Source organism: Pecten maximus, chromosome 5 (assembly GCF_902652985.1).
Source record: "Pecten maximus chromosome 5, xPecMax1.1, whole genome shotgun sequence".
NCBI classification, from domain to species: Eukaryota; Metazoa; Mollusca; class Bivalvia; order Pectinida; family Pectinidae; genus Pecten; species Pecten maximus.
In genome coordinates this window covers 4,369,088-4,385,987 of record NC_047019.1, presented here as the reverse complement: position 1 = coordinate 4,385,987, position 16,900 = coordinate 4,369,088, and the positions used below count along the sequence as shown (strand labels likewise).

General features: G+C 36.1%; 1 protein-coding gene across 1 annotated transcript in view; it reads left to right on the top strand.

Annotated features, from left to right (window-relative positions):
• The window catches only part of LOC117326713 (protein kinase C-binding protein NELL1-like), a 101,127-nt gene that overhangs the window by 35,577 nt on the left and 48,650 nt on the right, over positions 1–16,900 (top strand). The window contains exon 2 of the mRNA XM_033883436.1: positions 10,227–10,346. Coding sequence (XP_033739327.1) covers positions 10,227–10,346 — 120 coding nt within the window. The remainder of the gene's footprint in view (positions 1–10,226; positions 10,347–16,900) is intronic.

Here is a 16,900-nt window from a genome sequence, read left to right as displayed (position 1 = left end):
AAACTAAATATAAACAGTGTTTTGTCTTTCGACAACCGTCTTGTAATCAACGTTACATAAATATTTGGCGTTTCCCCGCAATTGCTTGTAATAAAAAGTCGGAGCCTTTGACCACCGCTTACTACGACGGTATTTATAAAATAACCGAGGAGAATAAGACACCCCTGGAATGTATTATATATTTCTGACACGAATTCTATATCTTTGGCAGACAAGCATTTATATATCAACTATAAATATATTTATGTAAGATAGGGCGCGTTCGATGCCTGATATATAAAAACTAAAAGCTTCCGTAGTATCCGGTCATAGAGTGTGTAAATGATGGTATGGAAAGCCGGCGAAGGCGAGGACAAGACTTGGATACGATCGAGCACCTTTCAGACCTTCGAAAAGAACCTTCTTTAGTTGAACGATCTATTTGACATATTTGAGATGCGTTTAAACTTAGAAATAGACTTTAAAGACCGTATTAATAGTGCAGTGCTATAAATAATATGGTTATGTACGAAATCAAATCTAGACACAGGTGCCGTTGACATTCATAGTTTCTCAAGTTTTTTAACGTCCGTTAGCGCTGAGGCATATACATGTACCGATGTTTCCTGCCGATCACGATGTTTGTTCCTTGTAATTGGGTATTTGTTTAGAAATAGATTATCACTAAATCGGATAGATGGTTGCGTGGGTGTTTGCCGTCTAAATACTGTACTTTTGGGTGTTGATAACTTCCGGTTTTAACAACGTGTTAAATGTTTATTTACAAACATCGCGGTCACTGATACGCTTGTATCGGTGGACTCCTGTCATAATACAGACAACAACGCTTTGTATTTAAAACAGCGCGTTCCCGGATATTGTTCACATTAAAGCATTCCAGAATTATGCACTCAAAAAACGGTGTGTGCTTTAAGTGGTTGAAAAAACCCAGTCCTTTTACATATTCTGACCGACGCTTTTGTCAGTATCTATTTCATCTGCATTACCATCGTACACAAAGAAACTATTAACATGTTAGTTTGTCTCGAACTCTGATTTCCCGCGTGTAACTTTGTTTATAGGCGGACAATTAAAGGAATTTTCTGTAATCAAAAATACGAAAATAAACAAAACGCCATGAATGACCCGTATCTGTCAACGACTTGTAGGTGCCTGTAGATCGTCTTATTCTGTTGTTATTAGTTCAAATCTCCCACGAAGACCTGATTGGCGTTCCGTGCATATCTATCAGCATGTTAGATGTCGGTTAGCGCCATCCCTCACCTCGTGAGCACGTGAGGTCTCGACCCGCCAGGGGGATTATCAGATTAACGCCGTTAGCTATACATAAGATCATGTAGATCCACGGTAGATGTGCGAACGAGGTAATAGAAATGACGGGAAGTGCTCGGACACGTGGGAATGAGGAAGTACAGGTCGAAAGTAATAGGTAATTATACATGGTGAAGGTATTCAAAATATTACGGGAAATATACGTGAAAAAAATGAAATTAATACACGTAGCGTGCAATTTATGAGATACTTATTAGAAATTAGGGATTTTATTTTACTGTAATGCTTGCTTGATATATGCGTCTTCAGTAAATCGGTTTTATTTTTTTGAAAGAAGTCGACCATGGCCTACAGCTCCGCCAATCAGAATCCACTGTAAATCGTATCGTAGGGTGGTTGAGCTATTTTCAAGCAGAAGTCCTAATGTCTAATTTGAAACTTCTGTTTGTTACAAAAACATATTTGCACAACGTACAATGTTATCGAACTCTCGCGCTTAACCCAATAATTGCTGTGTGGTTTCAATTATCTTTCGGTTAAATGTTCTCAAAACAGATGCTTGTCACGTGGTTCAGGTCAAGGTATCGCGAATGCTTGAATTTATTTTTTTGAAACACTAATAACAATGTCTCTTTCGATCCTTCTTTGAGAATTTACTATCTTCTGATGCCGTAGCTCGATAGACAATTTGATTAAAACTTCTACTAATGATAGCAACCTACAGTACTATGTTTGGATATTGTTTCGAATGAAGTAGCACTGTCATGACCTTTGTGAAAGCAAGTATGAAAAACTTGAATTGTTGAGGAAAAGAATTGGCTTTTTTGTGATGGGATGCGAACCACATGGCACTGTGCCTGTGTCTGATTAAATATGGCCACCATTGTTTTTCCTCTAGTCGAACGTTCGGGTCAATTAAATGTTACTGAAGATGAACTAAGGATTGGATTGAAATCATATGCTGTTGATACAGCCCTCTCTAATGAGTCTGTCTACCTGTGGCAATTAATGTTGGCTAAACCAAAACCTGCCTTGCATCAGAACAGTACTGGCATGTCTCAAGCCTGTCTCGTATTCCATGGTAGACCCTCGTAAACTCTTGTACTGCCCATTGAAGTATTGAAAGACAGCACCTTACTTCTCTTTCTTGCCGAACTCAATCCTCTTTTTCTTGCCGAACTCTATGCATATTAAGGAGGAACGCATGGAAATTTTGATTCATTAATCCCTTTTTTGATTAACAAATTGATCAATATTGAGTCCTTTATTTGCAAAATAACTAACCTAGTAGATTCTTCTCTGTTGAAAAAATAATAATACCGACATAATAACGAAACCGTAATTCTAACCCCAAATCGATAAAAGAAGGACAAAAACGAACAGAAAATGTGATTTCATAGGTACCCTTGAAACAGTACATTGAGAATGAGACCACGAGTTCTGGAAGGGAAAGCCTCATCGACAACACCCGCCACGCAGTAAATGGTGTTATACTATAAAGTCGAGAGTGTTACATTAGATCGATTATTAATCTTGATCCAGCAAATCAGCAAAATTGAAAGCTGAATCATTTAAAGTAAAGAATGAAGGTAGTTAAGGTTAATCATAAAATTGTACATTGTAGACAATTTTAAGTTTGATTTATTTTGTAAGACAGTACAGATTGGATATTTAATTGTATAGAAGATTGTTAACGATAACAAGCTCCACATCATCACTTATACTTTATATTTCGTTATCCTTTATAGCACGTGGAAATAGAACAAGAATGTTGCAAGTTTCTGGATTGTACTTCCGGTTGGTAACTTAGGACAAAGCATTCTAACGCTGTAGATCAGATTGGTGTGGGGTATCAGAGGTTTCACAGGAGAAGCACTTGTCGGAGCTAGATAACGAGAAGTCTATCATTATATCACATCTTACGGAATCTGGCGTATTTCCTTCGCGCTCGTGTCGATATTTACATCCGGGCGGTGTTGAGTTCTCACAGTAATGGACCGGGGCGTGAGGTCGACAAGCTATTTCGTCCAGACTTGTATAAATTAGGACAACACATTTTGTCTGGTTCATTGGTGGTCCGTAGACGACTGCTCTCTTCTATTTACTTTCACATTTTTTAATATTTATGTTGACATGATTACGATTAATCATCAATCTATTCCTAAATTCGACATTTTCTGTCATATTTTTATATATGCATAATGTATGTTAATATTCAAAGGAATTTCATTGTGATTTTGATGTCTCGAATATATATATATATACACACACATGCGGGTATTTCTGGCTAGGCGATTGGGTGCCGTAGATCGTGAGTTCGAGGCCCGGTCAGGGCACGAGTCAAAAAGTTGTCTTCCTTCGTCATTTGTGTTGCTAAGTTATATATCTATTTATTAGCACAATGTATCATATACATTATGTGTTGGTGATCCGAAGATATAGATTTGAATTTCCTGTCTTAGTTGTACCGAGAGAAATAAATATATGCACACGCTAATGTATATTTATGTATGATTTCTGAGTTCAGAAAAAATTTAATAAATATATGTTGTGCTAAATAAAACGTGATTGTTTAGACCTACATCTTTTGATTCAGTCTATATATAAAATCATGAGACTGTTCTAATTCCACCTCTGATAATATCAAACAAACATTTTATAGTTGAGCCAGGATATTTTTCATCGCGAGACATAACACGTGTATACCCGTGGTCTGTGGGCATACCTATCGCTCCATCCCTATCGTGTAGCGTGTTCCCTTCACGCGCGGGGCGTTACACGGATGATACGATGTCTAAGACTTTGAGATAACATCAGGCGATGACCAAGAATCATCTCTTTTTACCCCGACCTCAATTAATATCAAAAGCAGTACCAATCTAGTTGTGTTTACATGGTATGCAACATGTGTCCAGAAGGGTTCTGTTTTAAAGACCAATTCCTTTCATATCATACGTTTATAGGCCCTTCATTAAGAATAAGAGGGGCATTATTGGGCTATAGGGCAGCTGTCTAATTTGATTGCTTCTTAATATAAAACACTAAGGCATATTTACTTCTAAATAGAACTCTACTTACGACAAGTGACTCTGTGTGATGATAGACAGCCATCTTGACACAGATTCTAAATAGAAAATTAATTCTTTTAAGAGAAGCGATTCTTCAACTCTGTCCAATGTTGAAATCGAATACCCTTCAAGTTTGAATTGATATGTTTGGGGTTCCCTTTCCAAACATACGGGATGTGTTTTGGTGATTTTCTCGGATCGCTTGTTTGTATTAGATATATTTATCAACATCACATGAATCTCTGTCCTTCGCGAGCAGCATTCCTTTCTTTAGCGTCATGACGTATGCATTCGCCTTTCGAGTGGATGTATAACTATTTCCCTTCGTAGTAAAACCTTGTAGTACATATATTATTTCCGATTAATACCTTGTTTTCCTGCATCTCTGTGTTAACAAGCCATTGAGTCGCATCCTTCATTGTTTGTTTACGTTTTTTCGTCTCAGATTGAGGATCAATCGAAATTGTCTCTTTATAGTATCTCTTAGTAGTAGTAGTAGTAGTAGTAGTAATATCTTTACGATGCAATTGTATCAAGCATCTACAATTAATATCAATGAATCCGATTCCAGTAACTTATGTATACACATTCATAAGATTATAGCCTCGCTTTCATCTCATATAAGTCAGGAAACCACTTCAAACAAAAACGTTCAGATAACCTTCCCATTTCATTTCTTTTCGATTTGATGGTATGGTCGTACTTTTGATACACATCTCGTGAGAGTATCTATTGAACAGGAATAGTTAATGTTCTATGATTAATTCGACAATATAAATACGATGAATTGGACAATATAAATATATTTGCAAAAATGTAAAAATTACCCCAGAACTCATAAAAATCATATTTTAATTGCAACTAGTGATGATTTTCCCTTAAAACAAAGAACAGGAAGTGAATTATTAAAATAAGGTAATCTTGAAATCTGCACCAAGGAGAATTATAAATCTGACAGATTTTCACCTTCACGCTTAAAAACAGGATGAAACACAATATTCACCTGTGGTAATAAAGCTTGGTACCTACCGACTGACCTGAGAAAAGCTGATAATGTTCGTTTCGTTTCTCGTGTAAATCCGGTAAATCTGTGACCCTTTTAAAGACAGGTCGAATGATAAGGATCTAGTTTTTAAGCGTGGAAGACATTTGTAGCAGCGATTAAGACAAAAATCTGTATAGCTTCCGTTGCACTTCTTCCCTTTGAAGATCTGTTTAAAGTAACGTGTTAGATATAGATGAACCTGTCTGCTTGTTCTGTCCGTGTTAACATTGTCTGCTTTGGTGTGTTTCTACCCACCAACGAATTCTTTGTCTTGGTTAATACAAGCAAGACGTTTCGTTTTCTGCTACAAAGAAGTTTCGCTACGCCCAATGGTAGTCTAATACAATTAGAGATTTGTTCTGGTATTTTCTTGGAAAACTAAAATAATATTCAATGTTCATGAACTATAAATTTAATAGCTAGTCTTGTATTGTGTACTTAATCAATCATTTTGACGAGATAATTCAAGGACACGTCATTGATAAAACGATACATGTTTTTTTTACTGTAAACGTACATGATTTGACGCACTCAATTTTAGCGAAAAATCAAATTAAAGTAGATAACTAAATCATTAATTAGCTCACCAACAATGATTGTTATAGAAACAAATAAAGATAAACAACAACTAGCTCACCAACAATGGATTGTCATAGAAAACAATGTAGATAAACAACAATTACCGGAATTATAATTAACCGGAATGCTTTCCAGAAATGTTAAAATAAGATCACCGCTAAAACATGCATGTTTACAGTAATTTGGTGATGTCGTATTAAATTGGTAGACATTCTTGATCATATGATATATTTTCTGATGAGTTGGATATATATTGTTACTTTAGTTGAAAAATAACGTATACTTACAAATACTGGTGTACAGTTTATATTTGGAATTAAGATAGATATTATTTCGACTTAAACTACAACTATAATCCGAAAATCTTATTCTATTAATAGGAAGCTATCAGAACCAATTTACTTATCATCTTAACCAGGGTTTTTTCTCACTGGTTTGGGATGGGGTCTTTTTGTCTCTTTTTGGGAAGAAAATTGGTGAGTTTAGATATTTTCAGGAGTAAACAGAATTGGGAATTTGGCTTTAAAATGAAATTGCTCCATTTGGGAATGGGGCCCGTCAACGACCCCAAAAAGCCCCCAGAAAAAGCTCTGTTAACAGTATCTCCTATGTCTTCAGTAAACAGTTTTTACCTGGACCATGTAACGCTGAAGTAGTGCTTTTTGTGATAAATGTTCCTATCCGTACTCGGTACACAATAGGGTGGTCTGACTCTGCCATTAATTGAGGCTGGACCTGATCCCATGACAATTAGTTTTAAGTTCTTCTGATAACTTTCTTTATTGAAAACCAGATAACACAACGAACTTTATCATTTAGAGGTACAACTTAGATGAATTGAGGCCAAGAACCCAAGATCTATTGTTCACCAAACAGTACCAAGAACTGTATTTATTATCTATACAGTTTGTATATTATTATTTACTTAATATATCATTTATGCGTATAATTGCACGTTTTATTGATTCCTTGATTGAGTATGTAATTAATTATTTGATTAATTAATGAAGGGATTGTTACATAATAATGAACTCTTTAAGTGTTTTTCTCGTCCCTTTCTATAATGATTCAAGTTTAGCATCAAATTTGCGCCATTTAAGTGTCACTTCATAGATTGTCATGTTGGCTTCTCATTCGCCCATATTTCTTGTGATCTCATCATTGAGCGTTAAAGTTGTCAAATTCATTTCAACAGAGGCCAAGACACGGCCTTGTGTTTTATTTTCATTAAAAAATACACACACAAAATGTAAAGAATACAACAAAAAATGTATTGAATCCAAACGTGTATAAATGAATATTATACCTTTGTCTTTGGAATTCCCATTGTTCCTGGTCTTCTTTAAAACAGTGACGTAAACACGTGTCTGGAGATGGCGGCAGCCGCCTTAAGTAGGCAAGATACTTAATGTTAATCTCATATAAACTCTTCTAGATCATTGTATATAAGCGTACAGACATATACAGAAACCATATTTCAGCTCCTCCATCAGTATTTTGATGTACGTGCGCATTCTCGTTATCAATAAGCCTGGTAAGAAAAAATGCTAGATGGTATGCATTCTCTCCATGATAATCTATGAAACAAGCCTGAAATATATAAAGTATTGGTTAAATGAGTGGCTTGTCATCTTTAAATTATTTTCTTTATTGGAAAAAAATCCTGATTTTCGTATTTCATGTGTAGATATTATAATAGGAGTACATTTGTTGATTTCTATTGTTAATGTTTATTTATTTATTTATTTATTTATTTATTGAAGTTCATTCATCTGATGATAATGCCAAGAACACGTTTCATTTTATACAGCGATAAAAAAGTTCGCCTTGAAATAGACAGTTATCAATACTAGAGTTCATTTCTACTCCGGAGGGATGAACACGTTGAGACAATTCTTTCCTTCCTTACTCTATTGGCCACGTCTGAAACACAGCATCCATAGATGTTGTCCAAAAACGTTTGTCGTCAAAAAGTCTGAGACTCAGGACAAGAAATTGATAAAATTAATCTCCGAACAATCAAGACAAATGTTAAACCGTGTTCCTATATCTCTAACAGCAAGCTTGCATCTCAATTATTGGTTTCTAGAAATTGACCATTGTGCTGTCGAAGTTTTCTATTAAATGGTTGTCAATTCCCGGTAGTTTACGCACGCGCCTTCTTTGTTGGACATAAACGACACCAATGTTGTATTTATCAGCTACATGCACTGCCTGTGGTCATAATTGACCGTTACAGGGAATGTTTGACCATAACCATTTGCAGTTGACCACTGCCATTCGCAGTTGACATGTACATGCCTTTTTCATCTTTATAAAATCGATTTGTGATTCCCTGTAAGTTCCGATAAATGTCATTTTCTGTGATAGTAGTTTGTATCCCTAAACGTAATTGAACGAATTTATGCTTCATTTATCACAAAATAATGAAGTTTTGACGTTTTTATGGCTGCTTAATTTGGCTTTTACCTCTCTTAATTTGCCGATGAACATGCAAAAATCCATTGAATTGTGTGTGATTGAGCCATGAGGGAACACAAAACTACAGATGTGCGCGATATTCTTCAATATGAATGTCACGTGATATCCCGTTTAAGATAACATGACATTTTCATCAGAACTTCCCCTTTTCAACCACTTTGCACTTTTGTCTTGTAGTGTAGTTTCAATATCTTATGGCACATCAACGTATGTAGCTGTGAGTTTATGAACTTGGTACGTCATCAAGTAGTAAAGACATATGTCTTTAAAGTATAGTGAGTGTTTATCGTGATTTTTGTATAGGAAATGATTAAAAACGAAGTTACCAAAAAAAATGGCATGGCTTTATACGTAGTAATCGTTCTCGGAATGAAAATATGAAGTCGACCGAGAGTAGTCTTGGAATAAACATCCAAAATACAGCTTTAGCGGCATCAGCAATCGAATGTGTTTTTGTCAATCATTTGATTAACTACATCTATATTGGATAATGTTTTAAAAGACATAATTCTAGCCCAATACCTAAAAATGGGGGGGGGGGGGGGGGGGGGGGGGGGGGGGGGGCATAATACGAACAAAATTATAGATTTGTTACGGAGTCATTGAACAATTGAACAAGTACTTGAAGACGTTCGCATTTGTGATTAGCACATTCAGGTATGAATTATGAATTCAGAAACAAATAGAGTAAATGCCGAAGAGATGAACATAAAAATGCAGCATACAATTTATTTATCCTTCTAGGAGTCTGTGGTGATGTAAGGGACCAAAAGTGTGCAAATTCAGAATGGTTAAAATATATAGAGCCGGAAATGCATTAATTTAATCAATTTAATATCTAAGGGATATTTGCTGCTCTTAAAAGAACATAAAGTATGTGTATATACATTGAACCGGTGCCACTATACGTAATAATTTAAACATATGATTTTAAACACATGTAGAGTAACGGCATACCTCGTAAAATCAATATAAATATCCTGTCTACCTAAGGAATGATAATGATTTGATTGGTATTTACACATTCAATTTTAATTAAGTGATTTAAGGGAATATGGTTGCTGGTTTCGAAGGAATTTCTGGTATATGAAACAGTAGTGTATTGGCAAAACGCTGGTCATAATTAGCGTTGTCTGCTCATATACTGGTGATGGTGTTCGCAAGTGCTCTAGGCTAATCAGGTGGCGCTAAAATGAATATGCCGGCCAAAAAAATAACCCCATTCATACCGGTCACTGTGCCCGCTAATATAATAACAGGTCATTTGGTGCAAACGGCAGACGTCCACTGCGTGCCAAACCGGAAGTACCATCAAAATACACAATGGCAACACTCATTATCTTTGTTTTGTCTTCTTCGACCTGGTAATGACATTTCCAGACTTGCCCTTGCCTACCACTCCGCTGTGTTAAAGTAGTCATTCCTAGTCTCATTGTTACTCCCGGTGCACTTGTAGTAATGATGGATGAGAGCTTGGCGATGGTGCTTTGTTCTCAAAACTAATTCTTCTTTTGTCATTTTTATGTTCTCTGCACCTTAAGAAACAATGTTATTTCAAAAGGCTGTTGTTTCATGCATGAATTGCTAATCAAAATATTGATGTCTTCTACAATATGGTATTATCTATATTTCTGCGTTCAAATATGTGAAGTAAATTATTAGTACTCCTGAATATGATATTTATGTTGCTGTTGGTGATATTTCTGGGCTTATATGTTGAGAACATATCTGCAATTATTGGCTGACTGAAAGATGATGTAATCTTCTCTTGCATTTTCCAGGTGTTACTTCAGACCTCAAGTCCCGGCATGTATTGGATCTTTTACAATTCCTTAACACGACCGGACGGTACACGGTCGTGGCGGGCCAGAGTGACAACTCATCAGCTATTCTACTGGAAGGTAAATACATTTCCTCCTTTGGTTTGTTTGGTTTATTTTGTTTAACGTCCTATTAACAGTCAGGGTCATTTAAGGACATGCCAGGTTTTGGAGGTGGAGGAAAGCCGGAGTAACCGGAGAAAAACCACCGGCCTACGGTCAGTACCTGGCAACTGCCCCACGTAGGTTTCGAACTCGCAACCCAGAGGTGGAGGGCTAGTGATAAAGTGACGGGACACCTTAACCACTCGGCCACCGCGGCCCCACATTTCCCCTTTCTACTGCACTCAACATAACACAGGGCACCACAGAAGTATTTCAATAATCATAACATAAATTTGTGCACGATACGCACTCATTCCGTATTGATAACAAGTAAATATCTCGCTGGTATTCCGGCAATAAAATTATTGAAGAATGATAGAACTGCATATTTAAATATAACCACGCCCAATACAATCCAACTGGAACACTATGAGGGGTATGATAAGAATTACTACCGTGTAGTTAGGTACAGACTGAGTGTATAGATTATCGTATATTGTCATAAATACCAAAATGGCCTCCCGGGATTGGAACTATTTTTCAGTTTTTTGTTGTTGTTGTATAGATACTTCTGAATAGGATCATTTTTATTCGATTCACGCCATGCATGCAGTTAAGTAGCTAACGATGACCTCCCGAAAACGTGATAAGGGAACTGCATTATATATAATTATATAACTAGATCGTAAAAGTCAAGGACGTTTTTGTCCATTTCTCCCTGATGGTATTCGTTATCTAGAGTTATCTCCCCCTCACTTCCTGTGAGATAAGTGAATTCAGTCGTGTATAAATTATACTGATACATAACGGTCTTTTAATATCTTGTTATACATGTTCCACAACGAACCAAACTTCCTAGACAGACCATCTCTAATCTAGAGTTATCTGCCCTTGTGCCCCTCCCCGGTGGTTTTATTGTTTGGGGTTTTGCCCTATTAACCTATGTTGGGAAAGATTAATATATTTGTGTAAGCATTATTCTAACTATGGCCCGACGAAAGAACGTGAAATCACGATGGTACTTTTAATGTAATGGGTCCCAAAAGCGTTAGGCCTGTTCGCCTTCTCGCTGCTTCAGACGAGATTATGGCATGCACTGCTGTGCCGTAAAGTGTTTCTCATCAACCTCTACCCGAGTCTGCTGGATCCCAGCGAATCCCTCGACTGAGTACACCCCTGCCGATAACCATCCTTATCTGCCCTTCTTCTGACCCTAAAATACCCCCATTTTTTCCGAGATTCACGTGGACTTTCCTTTATCTAGAAACTATATTCAATTCATCATTCAGCAAAGGAAAAAAAAGCTTTATCGATTAAACAACCATGAGAAAATATCATTGGTGCGGTTGTACTTACTTTAATTTACATTTCGCTATATGTATATTTGGACTACATTTCGGAGTACCATTTCATACTGGTGATGAATGACATTACTCAGTGCCCTTATGATACAGTATAACTTCAATACAGCATTCTTATATACTACAAATCGATAATAGTGTTTAAAATTAAGAAAGGAAAATATCACGTCATGTTGTAGATTTTCTGTTATGAGTATATAAGATATACGTACATAGTAAAACGTGCAATTGTATGTCTTGATAGCAAAATTATCTCCTGAAAGTTCATCTTGATTTGTCTATACCAAACTCATTCGTTTTTTTTTGTTTTTTGTTTTTTTGTCGAAATAAGTATTTTTGTATTCATATTACTTAATGAATAAGCAATATTCCTCTTGGTTTCCCGCCTTTTCTTGCCAGTATCAAAATTTATTCACATTGATCCTTGTAGCGAATAGATATTAACATCAAAACGCATAAACGGATTAATTGTGGCCTTCATCACATCTACATCTTAAAAAGAAAAATACTTTTCATTGTTGTCCTAACAAAAAATGGGCGCATTGTATTTCTGTCATGATTATTCGGCCAATATGGTATGGGCAAAAACATCATTTTGAAATTTGAAGGTAACAATTTCCAAAAGCCGACAAATTCTTGTAGAAGTCATAATAATGCCGTGCAAATCTGTGTTTGACAGAATATGTAGTTGGTTTAATTAATCTTAAAACATAATGGCTTCTTTATGATCAAATATCGATAAAAATAAAACCCGTTATTTAGTTAACTGCTACATTATTTACTTCGCTGGTCAATAAAGCATGACGAGTTTAGATCATTATAATGCATTCGTGTTTCCACCAAATTAATTGAGATCAAAAAGTATAGAACGCATGTAGGCCACAAGCAATGTGCTCGGCTATTTAATTAACTTAATTATGTTTACCCTTGAATCTTTTAGGATACGAAACAAATTTGTACGTTTTCGTGTCAATATGGCATCTTAATCATCATTAAATGTGTGTGTAGACTAATTATTTCCTATCCTTGTGTAGGGAAGCCATTCATCTTATCTCTCGCGTGCTTGCACGTGTGTCACCTCTTTGTGACTTAAAATAATGCATGAAAAAAACATGGGACTTGAAAGTGTTTAGAGATATTTTAATTTTCCTAATTCAGCATCATAGTAGAGAAATCGTCAAGAATTTGTAACATTTTGTTTTTTATATTAGTTTAAAGTCTAATGCAATCATTAGATGTCGTATCAGACTCTTTGATAAAGCCAGTGTAATGCACTTTTGGACCGCAGTTCGTCTGATATGGATGGGAAATTTAACTCAGCAGATTCCTTTTACCGCCAAAATTAAAACTAGGTCATCAAAAGTTACATTTTATATAAACTATTATGCTAGCGAGACAGAGTAATATTTCGTTAAACGGAAATGTTTATAAATATGTGAAGTCTGAAAAAGAAAATATCTTAGAAGTACCTTATAACACATATTGTCATGTGAACTCGAGCAGGGATTTTGAAATAACTAAGGCAAATTTATAAATTCAAAAAACGTGAAGTGTGCCAGCAAGTTATGAGATTTTTATGTCGCTTTAATCTTTTGTCAGGGTATAGTCCCTCTATCATAAGATACGTTCGTTAGGTTTATAAAGCGGAAGGATTTCAAGCCTTCGCCAAATCACAGTGTGAGCATCCGCAATATTGGCACAAAATGGATTTCAAACAACGAAGGAAATTTCTTCTCGATCTTTCCTGATATAGAAAAGCTGATATATAGTTACGCTCTCAGTTCAGAAGCTTTTTACTTCAAGAATTGAAACGTCAATTAATTAGACGTTACTATGACAACATAGAAGTTGTGTATGGCAACCAGAAACGAACATTCACGTAAAGCCTCAGTTTGTTGTCATGGCAATAATTGATGTTTTAGAGTTTCGTTGTCGTAATGAAACTCGGTGTTAATTACAGCATAAGACTACAGCAATACAGGAAGTATGAAATCGATCATCTTCGTAACAATGTGTTACTGCACATCAGTCAGTATTACAATATCTATAAGATACTGTGAACGGACCTATTTTAGCGGTTACCTTATTTAAGCTATTTTACACTGGAAGCATTCCGCTAACTTGTGATTGCGTTTATCGCAGTTTATCTGCATTGGTTACTATGGTAATCATTGTTAGTTCGCTAATTCATCATTTCGCTAATATGTTTGTTTTTTTTTTTTTTTTTAAGTATTAAGTGCGTCAAATTCAGTAGGTTTTACTGTATTGTACTTCCACGTCGGGGCACAAGGGAAGTGTACTTTTGAATATGGCACACAACGTCTATATAAACTAAGTTTTAACTGAAAGTAAGGAAATCCTTGTACTCATGTCACACATGTAATAAGGACTTTCAAATAAGAATAAAATGATAAAATTCAATCTACTGTATCGTCGTTAAATTTCACGGGGCCTCATATTTCGCGGTTGTCCGAGACTGGCCGGTTGGCGGGTATTTGATTTCGCGAAACCACGCCTTATAACATTCTCTAGTTAACTAACACTTCTAAACATGTTTTCCTTTATAAATATTCACTGAGAATTTTTTTTTTTTGCGTTATATTTAACGGCCGCTAATATAGCGAATTTAAATCCACCGCAAATATTACCAGATATGCAGTGTTATGAATGTTTAATTGCAGCACACAGCTATTCAATTACGTCCATTTGTCATTGATTCTAAGGGGCCAAAAGCATAGCAAATAACGCCATAAATCAAGCAAATTATTTAAGATAAAAACACAACATCTTTTAATGAACACCAAATGCATGTATACCATCCTCTGGACTTTGTAGTCCATAAAAAGAATTTACCGCTCAACAACCTCTTAGGCAAGAACACAAATGGATATCATCTTTGAATATCTACTTAATCGTAAAACATACAGTATGTATTTGTATATCAATTGATGATGATAGCCGGTTTTGTCACTACATTGCGACAAATGGAATAATATTTCAACTGTTCGGGCATTTTCGTGAAGTATTGCCTTCAAATTGAAACTTTGACAAAATCGGTCGGATGGCAAAAGTGGTAACAAACTTGCCTTTCACCCAGGCGGCCGAGGTTCGATTTCCCGGTCGGACGTGAAAAGGTATAAGGTTTGGTTTGGTTTGTTTTTGTTTAACGTCCTATTAACAGCCAGGGTCATTTAAGGACGGTGCCCAGGTTTGGGGTTTGAGGAAGGCGGAGTAACCCGGAGAGAAAAACCACCGGCCTACGGTCAGTACCTGGCAACTGCCCACGTAGGTTTCGAACTCGCAACCCAGTGGTGGAGGGCTAGTGTTAAAGTGTCGGGACACCTTAACCACTCGGCCACCGCGGCCCCATGAGGTATAAGGTCGCCTGCCCGACCACGGGGGTTTCCCCCGGGTACTCCGGTTTCCTCCCACAATAAGACCCCTCACGAGCTTCAATCCGGGCCAACTAGAGCGATTGATTTCAATTAAGATAACTTTATTTCGCAATTGCTGTAAACGAAATAGTTTACATTAATGCCAAAATTTCCAATACGATTGCGCTTGACGGTATAGTGGCCAGATTGAAATGAGAGGAAGCAATGTATTATTCTCTAAAGAATGGCTGTTCTAACATTAGTTAAACAGATTTAAAAAAAATAAATAAATAAATCATAGTTTTTTCAAGGCCTATCAGAATTGAAATTCACTTTCGGTACATTAATTAACGATGGAATGGAACACAGACGCTTAGAAATGTATTCTCTAAGATATGCTATCGTATGTTCTCATTCGTTTATGGCTGCTATTGACAAAAAGTGGTTCGAGGTAGCAAATTTTGAAGACTATCTTTGAAAGCAACAGGGTTTCATACCATCATTAATGTTGAAAATATGCATTTCAATCCTTTTATAATACAACGAGTAGTTTACCGTACATCAATATAGGATACAAACATCATACAACTGATATGATGTTAAGCTTCGCAAGGATATCTATATAAATCAAGCGTCGCGGTGATAAAGAAAAGCTGTATGACTCCTCAATGGAAAGACATGCCCGAAGATACTGCCTTCAAAATGGTCATTATCAGCGGAAAGAAATACGTTACTCAAGGCAATCTCCTTCAATGGTGTCACGTGACATAATATCGTAGAGTGATGCTAGCGTTGATTAAAGCAAGCGCATTTTCTTATCGGCAATGCCATTCAAAGTATTTGAATTTATTTCCGTCTCAACTCTCATCATAATGGAATTGCTTAAGTTTGAATTTGTGAGGATATCAACAACAATTCGGGATTAACATTCAATATTGATATTTGATTTATTTTCGTTGTAATCAACTCCTGGTTCTAATTATCAATATTTAAAGTTAAAATTTCATGTCAAGATGATCCCATGGCATAAGAACTATTTCCCAATTTTCTATGAATGACGCTGGTATCGACAAATATCTGTAACGCATGACTTGACTGGATCGTGATAATTATCTTTCACTTCCTGTTTATCAACTTCCGGTTTAGATGACATTTCTGTCACCTTCGAAAGCGTTTCGAATATAGAAAAGTTATCTTCATTTTGATTCTTAAAGCTGCATATTTTTATCGTATCTTCCCACCCACTACATCATTTTTGCTTATTTTTATAATATATCTCGGTACACCCTTTCCGGACCCGCTTCATTATCAAGAGTATATGTATTGGCTGGCGAAATTATCACGTTCTACACAGTCGCGTGCTGATAAACTAATTAGACGGGGTAGGAAATGGTTTATCTTTGATTGAACTTATCATATACGTACGATTAACAATGTTTTTAGACTTCTAAAACGCCCGGATTTATCACCGAGGAAATGAGTACGTCTACAAAAGAAATAATGTACACATTTTAATGTTTGCAGATTTCTTACTTGCGAGCTTCGCATTCGAAACAAGAAACTTGAAAATCTTTCTTCACTAATTCCACAAAGATGCCTGCATTTCTCACGAAAATGTTTTTTGATGTTCGCTATAGCGACCAGTCTCACGTAAATTAATTGATTTTTGTTATGTAGACCAGTCTCACGCAGACCAGACTTAGGAAAATGCATCCATGATCGTATTGCAGACCAGTCTCTCAAAAATGAATCCATATTCGTTATGCAGACCAGTTTCACGAAAATGAATCCATGT